Source organism: Bactrocera tryoni, chromosome 4 (genome assembly GCF_016617805.1).
Source record: "Bactrocera tryoni isolate S06 chromosome 4, CSIRO_BtryS06_freeze2, whole genome shotgun sequence".
In the NCBI taxonomy this organism is placed as follows: domain Eukaryota; kingdom Metazoa; phylum Arthropoda; class Insecta; order Diptera; family Tephritidae; genus Bactrocera; species Bactrocera tryoni.
This window is the reverse complement of record NC_052502.1, coordinates 70,919,370-70,939,140: the sequence shown is the minus strand read 5'-3', so window position 1 is coordinate 70,939,140 and position 19,771 is coordinate 70,919,370. Positions and strand designations below refer to the sequence as shown.

Sequence of the window (19,771 nt, the reverse complement as noted above, 5' to 3'; positions counted from 1 at the left end):
TGCATTAATCAACCTTATGTTTTATTAGACCAATCACACTACTGCTTCAAATAATCCTCGCTGAATATGAGTAGATCCGATTAGTTTGACAACTCGGCACTCTACCTTACCTTTGACACAAGTGTCTGTAAAGTCAATTTTATGCAAAGTGAAGAGTTAAAAACGGTTATCGACCTGTTTCTCTGTACGACATTTCATCTCATGCCAATTGTTGGCTTGCATAGAAGCGAAATACCATCTCTGTAAGTTTTCTTCCAGAAAACTCATTATACATACATATATACAATAAGCTATAATAAGTGTTATTCTTTGCTCAGCCCTCTTTGCTCTTTGACTTCTCTAAATGGACTTTCGCTACTCTGGTATCGCTTTTCCTCTCATTTTCACGTCGAGGTCGCTCAATTTTGATAACAGCAGACATCTGAGAGAGTGGCAGAAAATGAAAACCACCTCTAGAGGCTCGAGAGGTTTATTTTTTTTGAAAATTATTTTGAAAATCAGTAGATTACTGTAGACTACTGAGACGATAGCAGGCAATGAAAAACACCTCAAGAGACTAGAAGGGCTTGTTTATTTGAAAAGTACTTCTAAAAATCATTCTCAATCATCATAAATTATTCTTCAGGTTAATCTTTTCGGCTGTGGAACGCAGATTCCTTTCACATCTGCTTTTGGTTCTGAAAACTACCAGAATTTGCAGAGGTTCTTCCAAATATGATCAACTAAATCTTCGCAAACCACAGATGAAACATCTGTACAATCAACCAATAACAACTTAATAGCACTCAGGCGGTCTAAATTTTCTGCCTACTGAACCAAAGGCTGTCTCTTAATTGAATCAGATTTTGAAGGACATTTTTTGCGGACGAGATCATCAACAAGGTCATTCCGCTTTTACCAATAATCTTTAACCGGTGTTATATTCCAGATAAGTTGTTTAACCTTAGCATATTCATCTCCATAGCAGGTAAGCCCCCGACTGATGATTGGCTTGTAGAATCAAAAAGTCTTTTCCTATTTAACCTAAGTTAACTCCAACTAGGCTTCCTACGAATGTTTGCTTTGTTTTTTTGGGGTATGAACTTCAACTTGCTTCGCTTTGATGTTCAAAGTATCAAATTATTTATAAAGCAGTGCTGCTTTCCTCGTTTGTATCACGGGCACAAACCAGATTAGCAGGGACAAGTACTTTTGAACAAACGAATATTCCAAATGCATACAAGTTTTAAGTCACGGTTTTATAAATAATCATTAATTTATAATATTATAATTTTTAATTAGTTAATTTTTAAAAATAGATTTTTGAATCTTTTATTTTTAATTTAATTTTAAATTTTAATTTTTATTATATTTTTTTTTTATTTAATTTTAAAATATTTTTTTTTATAGTTATTAACTAATTAGTAAAGTTGTTTAAGTTAACATTTAAAATTATTATTTTTCTTTTTTATTTTGAATTTTACAAATTAATTAAAAAAATTGCTTAATTTAGTTTTAATTTTATTTACGTGTTTTTTAAATATATTAAAACGTTTTAATCTATAACATTTTTCAGATAATAATAATTAATCTCATAAACTATTTTTAAACTTTTTATTTTCTAAATTTTTAATTTTAAAAATAATATTTTCATAAATTTCCACTAACTTAGTTAAGCTTTTCATTTCTAAAATTTTAGTTTTAAAACTATTATTTTAAAATCTGACTGATTTAGCTCAACCCTCAATTTAATTTTTGTTAAGCAAGTAAAAGTTTTTTTTCTAAATTTTAAAATTTTAAAACATTTTTTTATAAATATTTACTTACTTAGTTAATTAATTTTTAAAATATTTATTTTCCATTAAAATTTTTGTTAATTTTTTAAAGTTGTTTTTTTAATTTTAGAATTTTTAAAATTTAATTATTACTAATTTAGGTTCATCTTTCGTTAATTTAGGTTTCAGATAATAAATAATTTCATAAATTATTAAATTAATTAAAATTAATCTTATAAATTATTTTTAAATTTTTTATTTTCGAAATTTTTAATTTTGAAAATAATATTTTAATAAGTTTCCACTAACTTAGTTAATTTCTAAATTTTTGTTTTAAAACTATTATTTTAATATCTTCACTGATTTAGCTCATCCTTCAATTGGTTAATTTTTGTTAAGCAAATAAAAGTTTTTTTTCTAAATTTTAAAACTTTTTTTATAAAAATTTACTTATTTAGTTAATTAATTTTTAAAATATTTATTTTCCATTAAAATTTTTTTAAATTTTTTAAGTTGTTTTTTTAAATTTTAGAATTTTAAAAATTTAATTATTGCTAATTTAAGTCCAACTTTTTGTTAAGCAATTAAAAGTTTTTTTTCTAATTTTCTAAATTTTAAAATTTTAAAACTTCTTTTTATAAATATTTACTTATTTAGTTAATTAATTTTTAAATTATTTATTTTCCATTCAAATTTTTGTTAATTTTTTTAAGTTGTTTTTTTTTTTAATCTTAAAATTTTTAAAACTTAATTTTTAATAATTTAGGTCCAACTTTCGTTAATTTAGTTTTTCGATAATAATTAATTTCATTTAATTAATTTTTAAAATATTTATTTTCAATTAAAATTTGTTAATTTTTTTAAGTTGGTTTTCTAAATTTCAAATTTTTTCAAAATTTCATTATTATTACTAAGAATTTTCATTAATTTATTTTTCAGATAATATTCATTACTGTTATAAAATATTAAATTTTTTTTTTCAATTTTTTAGCTTTATAAATAATATTTTAATAAATTTGCGATAATTTAGTTAAATATTTGGTTGTTAATTTTTTTTAGGTAATTCAAGATTTAGTTCAACTTTTAATTGGTTAACTTTTTGTTAAGCAATTAAAAGTTTGTTTTCTAAATTTTAAAATTTTAAAACCTTTTTTATAAATATTATATAATTAAGTAAATTATTGAGTTAATTAATTTTTAAAATATTTATTTTCCATTTAAATTTTTGTTAGTTTTTTTAAGTTGATTTTTTTAATTTTCAAAATTTAATTTTTACTAATTTAGGTCCAACTTTCGTTAATTTAGTTTTTAGATAATAATTAATTTCATTTAATTAATTTTTAAAATATTTATTTTCAATTAAAATTTGTTAATTTTTTTAAGTTGGTTTTCTAAATTTCAAATTTTTTCAAAATTTATTTTTTACAGATAATATTCATTAATGTTATTTTTCAGATAATATTAAATTTTTTTTTTCAAAATTTTAGCTTTTTAATATTTTAATAAATTTGCGATAATTTAGTTAAATATTTGGTTGTTAATTTTTTTTAGGTAATTCAAGATTTAGTTCAACTTTTAATTGGTTAAGTTTTGTTAAGCAACTTAAATTTTTTTTCTAAATTGTAAGATTTTTATTTTTTTGTAATATTTATTAATTTAGTTAAATTTTGGTTAATTCATTATTAAAAGATTTATTTTCATTTTAAACTTTAATTTGTTAATATTTTTAAGTTGATTTTATAAATTTAACTTTTTTTAAAAATTTTATTATTACAACTGAGCTACACTTAATTTAATTATTAGTAATTCAGCTATATTTTTCGTTAATCAATTAGTTAAATTTTGAAAAAATATTTTTATTACTTTTCAGTAACTAAGCTTAATTTTTGGGCAGTTTAATTTTTTTTTTCAATGTTTGATTTAAAAATAAATTTTTTTCCATAATTAAACTTAATTTTCCATAATTAAACTTAATTATGTAAAAAAATTTTATTTTATTGTATTTACTATTTAAAAATTTTTTATTTTATATTTTATTTTTCTAGAGAAATAGTTTTTCCTGCGTTCTGAGTGCTAAAAAATGCTAACTGTAACTTATTTCACATTATTTCTATAGAAAATTTTGTATTCACACAAATTTGTGATTTTCAGCTACTTTGCATACTATTTCAAGCTAAACTATTGTCTAAGATTCATAATTTGAGTCACCGCATTATTGGCAAAACACTCGGAAAAGTTTTCAAAACTTTCGCTCATACTTTATCTCGCAACTCACGCACCCAGTGGCACGCTTCTGCCCTTGCTTACATCAGATTTGTTTATATGGACGTATGTACGTTTGCATGTGTTTGTGTGCTTTACATTAAGCTTGTGTAATCAGAAAATACCGCAACTATAAAATAAACTGTCAGTATTTATGAAAACAGTGGCGCAACAATGTGGCAGGTAGCGGCTGCGGCGGGGTGCGCTGAGCGCTGAGCGCTGAATGACATAACGAAATTTGACAAAATTTCATGCGGTTTTGGCGCTGCAATTATGTATGGTTGTGTGTGTGCGCAGTAAACAAATACAAAATCTGAAAGCTTTCCCACCTTCAGCATTCCGTGTAAAGCGTGGCAGCCCTGAAATCCATAACAACAACAACAGCGATACTGGCAATATTTGCAACACTTCTACAACTCGCTGGCAACAATGTTGTTTTTAGCGCTTTTGTATGGCAATGCTCATAACTTTTAACAAAAATTTATTAGAAACAATTGTTTGTTATGTTGCATATGCACAGGCGCTGAAGCGGTTGTGAGTATATAGTACATATACAGTGTGTATGCATGAGCAGAGCTGCCATTAATAGTATACAACAGCGTGTAGTTTTACATGACTTTCTTGCATGTGTGTGTATGTACTGTGCTGTGGATGTGGTTTTTGGTCTGCGGTTGTAACTGTAGTTGTGACTGCGCGGCTCAAATGTTGCTATAGTGAGTCGGTGAGACCGGCAGTAAGTGAGTTGAAATTGTAAAAAAAGATCGCTGGCAAAATGCACCAATTAGTGTCAGAATTTTTTCCGAGTGGTGATGGTGTAGTGGTTGGGTAAAAATAATACAGAAAATGAATTTTCACTTCCGATTCATTAATTTTGAACGAAATATGAAAACCTAAATTTTTCCATTTAACATGTGAAATAATATATTTTCGAAAAAAATTGTATGGTATGTATATTTAGAAAACCAAAGCCAGAACCCATCTTAGTTCCACATCTTAAAACACAACTAACAAAAAACCCAAACACGAATAACCAAACAATATACAAAATTAGTTTGACGATTACCTTAGATGAAAACGATTTCCAAATAAAAGCTAAAGGCAAATCGAAGTTAAATTGAAACCAAAAAATCGTAATTCGAACTAAATACTAATAAACGGCATAACTGCATAAAAACCCAAGCTGCTTCGTAAACCCAAAATTTGAATAATTTTTCTACTTCAGACCTTTGTTACAATGATACTGGTAGCATCGCAAAACGCCATGCTCAAGCTCAAGGTCAAGCCTTACAAGTTCCAAAAGGCCCTTGATCTCATACCGAGGCAGCAACAAGTAAGACTTGAGAGAGCGAAGCAGTTGCTTCGCTTGGCCGAAAGCGGTCAAATTCCGAACATTGTTTTTTCTGACGAAAAAATTTTTCCAATTGAGCAATTCGTAAACTCTTTACTTGACCAACCGTTCATACGAGAATCTAAGTCATCGTTTGGCCACCAGGAGGCAGCACCCGCCACAAATAATGGTTTGGGCCGCTGTCACCGCAGATGGGCGCTCTCCAATTGTTTTCATCAAGCTTGGCGTCAAAGTAAATGCGACATATATATTATCGGGAAAGTGTACTGGAGGCTGCATTGAAGCCGTGGGCAAACTAAAATTTCGGTCGCAAACCATGGACGTTTCAACAAGACCGTCTCACAAAGCGCGAGTGAACCAAGAATTTCTGAAAAGCAATGTTCCGAACTTCATTACGACCACACAATGGCTCTCGAATTCACCAGTTGCGAATCCAATGGATTATTCTCTCTGGCCCATTGTGGAGAGCAAGGTTCGAAGTAAAAAATACACCAGTCTCGAGATGCTGAAGAAAGCCATTGTCCGTGAGTGGGCCAAAATACCGGCAAGTCACATTCGGGCAGCTTGCGATTCGTTTTTTGACCGTCTCAAGGCCATAGTTAAGGCAAAAGGTGGTCATATCGAGCAAAAGTGAATTGGTCCTAAATTCATGATTATTTTCACACATTTTGTACTTTAAAATAAATAAAAATAATTTTCCAAACCGAATTTATGGCTTTTTTAATTGGTTACACTTCGAGTGCCTGTAGTATTCGGACAAAGTTTGGGTGGTGTTTGGAAAACTATATTTATTGGTGTTTTGAAAATAATAAATTTGAATAATAAATCTAAAAAAATCTAAAAAAAAATATTGAGCAGTGTTGCTAATTTGTTTTTGATAAAATTTAGTATTAAAAAATATAAAATACTATTGAATTCAAAAATGTCTATTAAATTGTAATTGCAGAAAATTTTATCGAAAAATTTTCTAAAAAGCGAAAATGGGAACTCATTCACAAAACACTGTATTTTAATATTTGTACTATTTGCGAACGAATTCGAAATTTTTAATTCGGTAAAAATTAATAAAAATTTGTTTATATAAAAATTATTTACATAAAATTTACAGCAAACTAATTCTGATATTTTTTTCTTTCTAAACAAATAAATACACCAAGCAAATGCGAAAATAATTTTGCAAGCAAATAAACAAACAGAATAAATATCTATTTATTTACTTATATATACATATGAACATTTCCAAGTTTGCAATATAAAACATACAAACAAATATTCGATTTCCGTTCTAAATTTGCTGAAAATTTATTGAGTTTGTAAACAGTGATAAAAAATGTAAATAAATTTCATAATTTTCACAATTTTTGTGATTTGCCTATATAATTGTATGAATGTACATATGAAAACCATTTAAAAATAATTAGAAAAGAAATTTAAAAATAATTAAGAAACGCAAAAATGATTTAGCAACAAATCTAAAAATAATTCTAAAAGAAATCGAAAAATCAAAAATTGACAACAAGTAAATAAAATTGGCGAGTTGATTAATTTTCGACAATTTGTGTCAAGCAACAATTTAAATCGATGCGCTTATTTTGCAATAATTCAGCTGGAAAAATATGTGCTCAAGAAAAAAAAATTTCAAACATTTGTGATTTCGAGGTATTTGATTTTTTGTTTATGTATGCCTAGTGATTTTGCAAGCGCCAAAGCTTGTCAGAGTGTGTAAACACAATTTTATAAAAACGAAAACAAGAATAAATAAATTAAAAGAATAAAATTAAAAAAAAAAAAAAAAAAAAAAAAAATTAAAAGAATAAAATTAAAAAAAAAAATAAACAAAAAAAATTAACAAATAAAAATTTAAAAATTAAGAAAAAAGAAAAATAAGAAAAATCAAATAAAAATAAAATGCAATTTTTAATGAAAAAATAATCAACATAATAAAAAAAATTAAAAAAAAAATATTACCAAAAAATTTTCGATCAATTTATAAGTAAAGAATAAATAAATTAAAAGAATAAAATTAAAAAAAAGAAATTAAACAAAAAAATTAACAAATAAAAAATTTAAAAATAAAGAAAAAAGAAAAATAAGAAAAATCAAATATAAATAAAATACAATTTTTTATGAAAAAATAATCAACATAATAAAAAAAATTAAAAAAAAATATTACCAAAAATTTTCGATCAATTTATAAGTAAAGACGGCTTTGGCTGAAATTAGGGGGAAAAACGACGTATGTGAAATTTAATAAAAAAAATGCATTGTGATGCAATTGAAAACATCTGTTATGAGAATTGAAACAAACAAAAGACAGAATGCATATAAATATTGTCTTACTCAACTGGCATAATGAGGTGACGTTTTAAAAATTTTAACAATGCGTTTGTGACGCGAGAGTGACAAGTGATTTTGACGGTGTGATTGATCTTTGCTCACGAATAATATTAAAATTTTTGAAATAAATTCATTTGATTGAAATAAAGTCAAACGATGACAACACAGAAACGTGTGACGATGTTTTTTTGATATGATTGCGATGTGTTTGATCAAAAGTCAACAGTTAGTGAAAAAGTTTTTATATTAGTAATTTCAAAATTTCAGTGTGATAAGTAAGATTTTAAAAATCGTTTCATCTTTGAGCATGTGATCGACATATGATGTGCTGCTATTAATCTCTGGTCATGTGATCGACATCATATGATGTGTTTCTATATCATGCTAAAAGAAAAAAGGGAAGAATACGTGGATATTAACAAAAATCCCAGGTGACTTGGGTATAAAATAATAATGAAGAAATTCGGTGCTTGAACAAAGCCACCTGCCTCAGCCGCCGCCCAAATGGATCACACCGTAAACACATTCTTCCTCCTGCATTGAAGCCAGAATATTCTCTAAATCCTGGACAGAGCAACGGCTGGTGCTAATCAGTAATCAGAAAAGTAGATCCCAACTACTTAAACCTAAACTCGAAGAAGTTCTTTTGCTACGCAGCAAAAAGCGGGACTTGGTCGGATCTCTCAATGAGCAAAATGGAATGCAACCATGAAGTAATGCAAATGCGGTTCAAGGACAAGTGACGGCCCTAAGAGGGGGGCTTTTTAGTGACCTACAAGCGCCATATACCGTTACTGTGACGACTGCTTTGATGATGCGAAAAGAATTTTCCCTCACACACAAAAAAAAAACTCTAAATTGATCTACACATATATACTCTTAATAAAGTACATTGCAGAAAAATTATCGACATCACGTGATGACTTTTATGTCATCATATTGATGTGTTACATAATTTTAAAGTCTCATGATACGACAAGCGTTGTAATATGGTGACGTGATATAGCATGTGATGTGATGTGATCACAAGATATGCCTAATATGGCATGTGTTGCATTTTATTATTTTTAAAGACTCATGATATCACAAGATATAACATGTGATGTGATGTGATCATAAGATATGACTAATATGGCATGTGTTGCATTTTATTATTTTTAAAATCTCATGATTTCACAAGCGATGTGATATGGTGACGTGATATGACATGTGTTGATATTTGGTCCCATGATGTGACTAATGGGCTTTAATTGGAAAAATAAGATAACTGCCTACAACAAAAAAAATCGATTCATAACTACTTTAGGATTCGACCCGAAAAAATGCAGACACTTAATTTGATAGAACAAATATTGTTTATGTATTGGATAAATTAAAAAACAAAAAACCAGATATTCAAAATGCACTTTCTCTCTTTTCAGCGCTCTCACAAAATTCATATCTTCGACCAGAACACCACGATAGATCAACGAGTGCCTTAGCAACATGTTGCAGCAACACATTTATGCATTTTTATAAGTATTTAGAAGTCAACAACTGTTTTCGGGGAATTTAAAAAATATATATATATGATAATCACCACTATTAAATTAAAAATATAAAAAAGCACGCACTGATCCACCATACAACAAACACACGCGCTATAACACCAAATCAAACAAGCACGCAACATTTTATGGAACACACAAATATTTTGAATCGCAATGATGTTCAGCTCCGCGGATGTGGCCGCAGTGCGTCATGTGGTGCAACGCATATTGGTGCCATGCGTGTTTGTAGTTGGATTGTTGGGCAACTCAGTGAGCATTTATGTGCTGACCAGGTGAGTGCAACAAGCATCAACATTGAATAACGGTTTTGTAGACATGGAGTGAGAATCAGCAAGGGAAGAAACTAGTTGGCCAATAGTAATTTTTGTAGTAATAATTTTGTACTTACCGTTCGAATGGTGTAATTTTTTGGTACTTGTTGTTGTTGTACGTACATAATTGTTTGAGGTATACTTTATTTTTCAAAAAATAATATTTTGTTGACGTAAAACTTGCTTTGTTGCTGAGAATTCAAATATTTTCTGCAGCTTTTATTTTGTCACTAAAAATAAAAAAAGGAAAAAAATATAAAATATTTTAAAAAAGATTAACAATTAAAGTAAAAAATGTTAAATTAGTAAAGAGTTTTGAAATAAGTTGTTGTAAAATATTTGAAAAATTAAAAAAAAAATTTTTTGATGACAAATTTTGAAAAATCAACAATTTTTTTAGAATCCAAATTTTCGAAATTTACAAAGTAATATTATTTTTGATTTTTTCTAAAAACTTTTTTGTGAAATTAAAAACCTGTTTAATGTATTATTTTCGAAATGGTATAAAATTAAGAGTTTTGAAAAAGTCAGTATAACAATTTTTTTTTCAAAAACTATACACTTAAATAAAGTGAAAACATTTTTGTAATTACAATTTTAAAATATTACTATATTATCATTTTTCTGTTATTTTCGAAATATTTTAGAACTGTAAATATCGAAATAATTCTAAAAAAAAAATTTAATTATATTTTCGAAATAGTACAAAACTAAAAGTTTTGGAAAAGTCAAAATAACATTTTTTTTTTGAAATTTGAACCCTTTATCTGAATTTTTTTTAGTTGTTTGCAAATTTTTTTGCTGAATCTTTTTTTTTATTTTTGAAAAATTAAAAAACAACATTCCTGATGCCGATTTTTGTAATTAAAACTTTGAAATATCAATAATTTTATAATTTTTCTGTTATTTTGAAAATGTTTTAGAACTAAAAATTTTGAAAAAGTCAATGTAACAAGTTTTTTATAAACATTTAAATAAAAAATATTTTTTTTAAGAAAAAAATTGTTGAACCGACTTTTTAGAAACTTTTAATTTTGATTTTTTAAATATACTTTTTTAATTAATTGCAGAAAACATTTTTGATAAATATTCGAAAAATTAAAAAAAAACATTATATAATGACAATATTTCGATGACAATTTATGTAATTGATTTGCACGAAATCAATATTTTTAACAGCAAAAAAATTTATTAGTTTCGAAATTTCATATGAAACAAAAGATCTTTTTAATGTGTTATGATCGAAATTTTTCAAAATTCAAAGTTTTGAAGTAAAGTCAAAACTACTATATTTTATTTTTCCAAAAACTAGTTTTTTGGATATAATTACAATTTAATAAAAAAAAATATTATTTTGAAAGTTTTGGATTACTCCGAAATAATTACTTTTAAATTGTGAAATTTCTAAAGCTAAAATTATATTTATTATTTTCTTAATAATTTTAATTGTAAAGTTTTGCATAAAATTTGAAAAAAGTTTTTTCCTCAAATAAAATTTTTTTAATGATTTTTTTTTAATTTTTTGATTAATAAAAATTTTAGTATTTTAATTAATTAAAAATTTGGTTTTAGGTTTTTTAATTAATTAGAATTTAGTTACAATTATATATAAACGAAGTTATTTTTTAAGTTTTAATATACTGAAATAATAATTTTTAATTAAAAGTATTTCATAAATAAAGAAGAAAGAATTAAATATTCTACTAATAATCATAAATATACAACCAGAATTTTTTTCACTAATAATTTTTTTATGAATATTTCGACAGCTGAAATGCAAAACGACGGATCACCAAACAAAATCGAAATTGGGTTTTATCATATTACATACATATGTATATGTATCATACAATTTTCACCTCTCGCCAATATATAACCATTTTATAACTAAAACAATTTTTTTTTATATGAGTGGGTTCTATTATAACCTTTTACTTCGCCTGCAATCTTATGAAAAGTGATGTTACGTTATTTTGCAATTTAAGTGGCGATTTGTATGTTCGACAAAAAAAAAATAAATATTTTATTTTAATATTTGAATTTATTATTTATTTATATTAGTTTAATTTTCAGATCTAAATATTTGTATTTGTAAATTTTTTTCGCTTTTCAATTATATTCAAAATTTTAGAAAACGCATGCGTTGCACAACAAATATTTATCTCACCGCGCTCGCCATCACCGATATTATTTATCTCACCATGGCATTGCTCCTATCACTACAACACTACGACTATGTGCAGCGGAATGTGGAAATCTTTTGGAAATGTTATGGTTATGCGGTTTGGCTTTGTGATGCCTGTGGTAAGTGCTTTTGGTATTCGCGTATTGAAATTTGAAATGCATTTAAGAACGGAGAGAGAGGCAACGCAGTGTCTTTTTATAGAGCGGTTGGAATTTGTTTTAATTGACAAGTGACAGCTGTCAAATAAAAGCTGATTTTCAATAAAATGTGACGGAATTAAGTGGAACTAGCTTTGAAAAGCAGGATTTTGTTTAGGAAGCCGAGTGAAGTATAATATAATAAGTATGATGCAGAGTATTGGTAGCTTACAAGATAAGAAATATTATAGCAGCACGAGATTGTAAGAGATATGGTTCTAGTTATAGCTGATAGCTGATAGCTGACTACTGACTGAGTATGTAGTACCTAGTAGAATAACAGAACGTCATCTTCTTCTTCTTTATTGGCGTAGACACCGACACCGCTTACGCGATTATGATATCAATATCATCGGCATGCGCCAGCAGAACGTCTAGAGACTGAGTATCTGGTGAAGTATAGCGAATTTTAAGACTTGTAAGAGCCTACGAGCTCAGATAATCATAGTAAGAAGTAGTGGGAATCACTTTGATAACTAGTTTTGTAACTAGACACTCATACGACAGTTTTTAACGGCACTAAGCGGCATTTTATCAGTTTATTCACTTAACGAATGAGCCGAAATGACTTCGTATGCGATAAAATTCTATTTAAAGTAACGCAATTAAGCGCAAATTTTTTTCTGAAAAGAATTGCAATTCAATTAGCGCTCAGTTACAGTCTACATTAAAGCAAATGCCTGTGAGGCTTACCGACGCAGCCTTGCATATTGTTCATTTCAGTTGTACTACAAGTGAATTGATTGAGGCGCCGAAAACCAATTTGAGCTACGCACTCATTTGCGTTTGTTTTACGCTCTCTCTCCTTTAACGCCGTTAACGCACGTTTCACACGCCTGTGTCTTAATAACTTAATATGTACTTTTCTCTTCGTTTCTCTCACTCTTTTCTACCATATCATCTGTGTCCTTCGGCATTGCATGGCGTATCAACTGTCAATTTTACTATGCGGTGCGGTTGTTGCAGCGTACATTTCCATTTACATAGCTGTGTGTTTTACGATCGAACGATTTATTGCGATACGTTACCCGCTTAAACGACAGACATTCTGCACGGAATCGTTGGCAAAGAAAGTCATTACAGGTGAGTTGGTAAGAACGTGTTTGGGAATTCGTTATTCAACGAACTAGTAATGTGCATTTATTGGTGATGAGCAATGGTAGTTTAATATCGATTAATCGATAACTGAAGCAAATTAATTTGGAAATATATGTTTAGAATTGAGCGTCAAATGCTCTGCTGTGAAAATAATGAATATTTATATGGAATTAAAACAATAATCGAATTTTTTTATCGATTTATCGATAAGTGAAGCAAAATATTTCAGAAATTTTTGTTTAATATTGAAAATTTACTGTTCGGTTGCGAATGATAATATAATAATGATTTACCGATAATATGGAATTAAGCTCAATTTAATAATCTTGAACTTAATTGCCGATAGTTTAAATTTTTATTCAAAATTATTGTATATTTAATACTTTTCTTGCGGTAAGCATACTTAATGAAGACAAATTATCAGTGATTAGTCATTGCAGTTCACTTTAATTACAATACAGAAAAATTTTATATGTATGTAAAATTTTATACAACATAACAATCGATATTCCTGAAAAAATTGATACAAAAAAATACATCAAATCACGATCATTACTTTATAAATTTTTGTTAATTTATATGAATTTGTTTAATGTTGACGATTTTAAAATTCAGAAGTTATCGATAAACACATTTATATATCAAATATATCGCACATCCTAAAAGTTGTGAAGGAATTTAAAAATCGTAAATTAATTTTATAATATCGATGATTTAAAAATCGTAAATTAATTTTTTTATATCGATGATTTTTAAATTAAATTTTTTTTGTTATCGATAATTAGATTTCAAATATAACGTTTGATTCCAAAGTTGTAACGGATTTAAAAAATCATAATTGAATTTTTTGATATCGATGTTTCCAAATTCGATTTCTTATGTTATTCATAAATGCATTTATGTATATTTCAAAAATATCGCCGATTATTAAAATTGTATTGAAATTTAACAATTATAAATTCAGTTTTTAGTTATTGACGAACGGATTTTAAAAATCAGAATTTAATTTTAATATTGATGATGTTCAGATTCGATTCTTTATGTTATCGATAACTAAATTTGAATTTTAAATGTCGAGTATTACTAAATTTGTAACGGAAATTATAAATAATAAAATAATTTTTTTATTAACTATGTTTTCCAAATCGACTATTTATGTTATCGATAAATATATTTATATTTCAATTATATCGTACCTTAATAAAGTTGTAAAGGTATTTAAAACTAGTAAATTAATTTGTTTAATATCGATGATTTTTAAATTCGATTATTTATGTTATCGATAAATAAATTTGAATCTGTATATATAGATTACTAAATTAGTAATGGGAATTCCAAATAATACATTAATTTTTATTATTGTTAAATATGTTTTCCAAATTCGATTATTTGTGCTATAATGATAATTGAGTTTGAAGATTAATAATGGTATCGATAAATATATTTATGTATATTTCAAATATATTGCTCATGAAAAAAGGTCTCACAGAATTTAATATGCAAGTTTCAAACTTGATAATTTATGTTATCGATAATTAAATTTCTATAATCGATAACTAAAATTTGTATTTCGCACATCACTAAATTTGTAACTTAAATGGATTACGTGTTTAACTATCTGTACATGTATTTGCGCATATTATATGTCGGTAAAACTGTGCGAAGCACCTACAACAAATAACAGTGGTTACCGAAATTAATACAACACGAAATATGCGAGCCAATATGCTTGCTATACTCAATTTGCAACTACTCTTTACTTGCAAGTGTAATATGCTGCTGTCAGAGTGCCCGCAATTTGACCCGCTTTGTTGTTGGTCGCTTGACACTTGAATGCCGAAATTTTCATGTATTTTTCACACGCTTACCTCTTGCCATACCTTCGTGTTTTCTTTACTCCCACATGCACACGACACGTACGAAACATGCTGCATTCCAACAATAATAAACAACAAAACAAAAACAACACATGCACCTAACTCGACAAAAATCAAGGAGTCGCACTCTTCTGCCTCTTCTCCACAATTTCGACAGCTTTCGAACATCAGTATCGCATCACTAAGAAATCAATTGATATCCATGGCGTTGCGTGTAATATAACGCAAGCGAACGCGTCAGAGCGACTGTCATTGCTCCAACTGAATTACAACGAAAGTGTGCGACAACAACAGCAAGAAGAAGCAGGGCGTACGAAAAAACAAAACGACGCACTACATTTACCGTTGCAGCACTATATGTTGCCGCCAAAATCGGCAGCAACGACAACGCCACATAACGATTTCGAAGGCAGCGGTCAGGCGGTTGCGGATGAACGCACAGAGCACACAGCTCATCACTTGCAAACACAGGCTGTAGACTCAGCAATTGGGGACGTAGTGAGCAAAAAGGACAATTTGGCGAGCAGTAGTGGCGGTAGTAATGTAGGCGACACGGAGAGTAACGCATGGAGGTCTAAACCGGATGTAATATTGCGTAGATTGAAACGTACAGTGGAGCCGAATAAGGCAGCGCCCACCACAGGCAGCACCACACAGGCACCTTTGACACGTTCTTTAGCTACACCTTTACCAATCGCACTAGCAAATGCAGCGCCGTTGCCGGCAATGCATGAATGGTTCGCGCTAGCAGCAGCAACATCAGCAGTCACAACGAACGACGCACAAATGAGAGGTGAGTAATATGGGCACTTTGGGACCGAGCGTAAGGCATGCTTCGATCGGTTGGTGAGGTAGTTGGGTGTAAAGTGTATAAATGTGTTGCGAAGCGATTGCTTACGGAAAGGTTGCATCGAGAGCTTAAAGCGAGTTTTTTACGCTTGAATGCCCGACAACGATTGGGTAGTAAATTGAGAGTATGGACATGTGAAGCACCCAAGATACTAAGGGGTACAGAGTGAAGTAGTTGTACTATAAACTAAAGGTATAATAGGGAGCTTCAACTTTAGAACCGCATGTTGTAGCTTTTATTAAATGCTGAATGTGCGGATTGGCTTTAAGTAGAAACAGTAGTTCTTTTAAACTAGTGAAACACGGTCATAAACTTGAGCCAATAAGATTCTCTGTTTTGCATAAAGCTAACAAATATTTAGGTTACTATGTAAAGTTATAAGACTGTTCTCTGTAAAGTTGAACTTAGACTTTCTAACTGTACCCATTTCTTAGTGATTTTTCAATAGCAAAGGAGTTAAAGACGTTCAGAAAGTGAAAAATTCCGGGAACCGAATATTCCCTCTTTTTAATTTCGATATGGGGTCAGCTCAAGTAATTTGCATTTTCGGTAAAGACTTATAGTTCTTTCTTATGGATAATGTCCACGGTATATATTTGTTCTACTAGAAATCTAAATCTTAAAATCCGGAACCAATTTCGGTAGTTCGGCTTAAAGTAAACACAAGTTAGAGAATACATGGCATTCAGCTCGATTTCAGTTAGATGTTTTGTCAATACATTCTTCAGTTTTTCGGGGTCTAAGCCATCTTCCGCACAAACTGGTCCAAAAGTTTTGATTTCCTAAATATTTTAGAAGCTACGATGGATAGCTGGGCCTTTAGTTCAAGATTTCTAGACTTCGAGATATTGCTAATCAAACTTTGAACTATTTTTGCCCACTTAAATTAATCGACATACGAATACACTTAGGTTTTGGTAGTTCTGCGTTTCCGAAAATTCAGTTCCACCTGATCTAATCCAGTTTCGTTTAAGACACTTCAATTAATTTAGTTACATTTTCTGTTTAGTTCCACGAGATTTGGTTGTGAAGAGAGCACTTTCTGCGGCGGTTGAAACACACATTCCCCGAATTATGTCAAACTACTACTTACTGGATAGTCGCGCCGATCTGCTATTGGATACAGAATTCTTAGTGCGTGCAGCAACGCCGACTACAGAAAACGCAGACGAAGTTGAACAGACAATGCAAGATGCAGATATAATAGCTGAGCAAGAACCGAGTTTTGGAAAATTAACCGGCGGTGGTGGTAGGGCCGCTAACGCGCAGTCGACACATGGAACGCAAAATGCCGAAACGGTTTTCTTCAACATAACGGATTACTGCGAAGAAGTAAGTGTCGAAAGTTATATCAAACTCGCTTTAGATTAAATTTCTGTTGAAATTTAGGTCATCTACTATCAGAACAGTCAATCGAGCTTGGGCGAGAATGCGCTCTATACACGCCTCTGGTACTTTTTCACCTTGTTCGTGTTCGTTTTAATACCGTTATGCCTGTTGGGCACCTTCAATTGCTTCCTCATAATGTTGGTGCGACGGTCAAAGAATTTACGCGGCGAAATGACGAATGCGAACAGCATACGGCGCTCGCGCATGAGCGGCAAAGGGGTAAGTAACATTTATATGGAATTCAAGCTAAGGTCTTTCATTTCCTGTACTCTCAAAATGCCAGCAGCAACGCAAATCACACACGTCATCCGTTTCGCAGGAGAACCGCATCACGGTTACGCTGATCGCGGTCGTTTTGCTCTTCATCATTTGTCAACTGCCTTGGGCGATTTATTTAATCGTTTCGGAGAATGTCGATATCGATAACAATCTGCAAGCGATTATTGGTAATATTTTCAATTTTCTCGCTGACATCAATGCGGCTGCGAATTTTTTCTTGTATTGCGTACTTTCGGATAAATATCGCAAAACGGTACGCGAACTCATAACGGGCTACAAGTATCGTGCACATGCACGTCACGCGACTGCCAGCACGAGCCTTTACACGAGCACGCATGGCACGCATTCGGTGAATGGCAGTCGCCGTTATCGGCCGACAGCTGCGTCGATAGTCGTCAAGTGATGAAAAGAGAGAAGAAAGAGAGCGGAGAGCCTCAAATGTGCATGACCTCGTGTTGCTTCGTGTTGTACGAACGCCTACTGTATTCTACTTAGTTAAAATTGTGTGTTAATTATTGTTGTTGTCGATGTGTGCTACGTTTGCGCAAATTGAATTTGTTAATTTTAATGTAATTTAAATTAGTTAGTGGCATATTTATTAATTAAACGAGTTAATTAAGCAAATTGTTTGCCGCGCGCCATTTAATTAAGTTGTTAAGTGCATAAGTGACGCTATACATACACACATACATATAAGCCTGGACACAGATATACAGTTATATAAATATATAATCTATGTGCAATTATATTTTGCGCTAATTAAGTATTGTATTTAAGTTAAGCGATTACTTGTAATTAATTACATTTAAAAGCGAATGAGTCAAATAATTATAATTTTAATTATTTTCAAGTATAATATAATTGTAAAAATTATAAATTTTTATTATTATTAAAATATTTTAATTAAGAAATTAACTATTTGTAATAAATATCAGTAACATAAAGATAATTATCTCAATATAATTAAATGGAACTTGTTACTGAATTCGAGAGAGCGATTAGGAGAGGGGAGAGAAAAACGAGTATATTGTTATTATTTTTATTTCCAGGGGCCCTATACTGTATCTCGATTTGTAAATGTATTCTATTCGAAATTCGGATCTACTTTATAATTATGCGAAAGTTGGACCACCCTGTGCCAGAATAAATACGTACAATTTTCGTTTTTGCTTTCTACAACTCAAAAGCAAACGAATATTTTATTTGAAAATTGGCTTGAAAATCCGAAAATCGAGTTACAGAATATAAAAAATCCGAATTCGAGTAAACTTTTTTCGAATCGAGTTACAGAATAGGCCCCCAGATCCCTATCGATCATTGAACTATTGAAATTTGTCCGAAAAATGTTTACAAAAATTGAAATCGAACAAAATACAGCTTGAACTGAAGCGGTTTGACCCTGTCAAGCCACATCGCTTCATTTTATGGGCTCTTGAAAAGTTTCAAGAAGATCCGACGTTTTCGAGCGAAATTTTGTTCAGCTATGAGACCCAATTCTGGCCCAATGGGTATGTAAACAGGCAAATTTGCCGCTTTTGGAACGAGAAGCAACCTGAAAAGATTCAAGAGTTGCCATTTTATCCAGAAAAAACAATGGTTTGGTGTAACTTGTGGGCGATAACCGACGATTTGATGCCTGAAAATGGAGCTTGTGATCTCGGCGACATTTGGTTTGAACATAACGGCGCCACTTCCCACACATCGCATCAATCAATGGATTTATTGAGAGAACACTTCGGGGAGCAGATAATTTCACGTTTTGCCGATCGATTTTCCACCAAGATCATGTGATATCACACTGTTAGACTGTGTGACTAGTTCCTGTGGGGATTTGTAAAATCCTCAGTCTATGCGGACAATCACGGTTCGATTCAGGCCTTGGAGCAAAACATTAGGCGTGTCATTCGCCAGTTACCAGTCGAAATGTTCGAACGAGTCAACGGAAATTGGACTCAACGGTTGGACCATCTGAGACGTAGCCGCGGCCAACATTTGAAAGAGATAATCTTCAAAAAATAAAAGCCAAAGAATGTTCTTTCGAATGATAATAAACATTCCCCATTAAAATTGAAATTTCTGTGCTTTTGCTTTAAAAAAGTAGGGAACAAGAAATGGATCATCCTTTAGACGTGTTGAAATGAGCACCGAAGACCGTCAACCCAGTGAACACCAAAATAAGTAGCTACTGACGAAAACCTCAAAAAAATCCACAAAACAATTTTAACTGACCGTAAAGTGCAGTGGTTCGAGATGGCAGGGATTCTTGAGATATCAACTGAACATAAACATCATATCATTCACGAATATTTAGCTATGAGAAAGCTCTGTGTAAAG

General features: G+C 30.2%; 1 protein-coding gene across 4 annotated transcripts in view; it reads left to right on the top strand.

Moving 5' to 3' along the window:
* Nucleotides 1-18,278, top strand: part of LOC120775344 — a 60,948-nt gene extending 42,670 nt beyond the window's left edge. For 3 of the 4 annotated variants that reach the window (XM_040105491.1, XM_040105492.1, XM_040105490.1), the window contains exons 3-9: nt 9,123-9,523; nt 11,694-11,866; nt 12,911-13,027; nt 15,038-15,712; nt 16,779-17,101; nt 17,159-17,377; nt 17,442-18,278. In XM_040105491.1, the coding sequence (XP_039961425.1) occupies nt 9,405-9,523; nt 11,694-11,866; nt 12,911-13,027; nt 15,038-15,712; nt 16,779-17,101; nt 17,159-17,377; nt 17,442-17,840 (2,025 nt within the window). In that variant the 5' untranslated portion in view covers nt 9,123-9,404 and the 3' untranslated portion in view covers nt 17,841-18,278. The remainder of the gene's footprint in view (nt 1-9,122; nt 9,524-11,693; nt 11,867-12,910; nt 13,028-15,037; nt 15,713-16,778; nt 17,102-17,158; nt 17,378-17,441) is intronic. The other variant, XM_040105493.1, reaches the window with a different exon arrangement.
* Nucleotides 18,279-19,771: the final 1,493 nt, after the last annotated feature.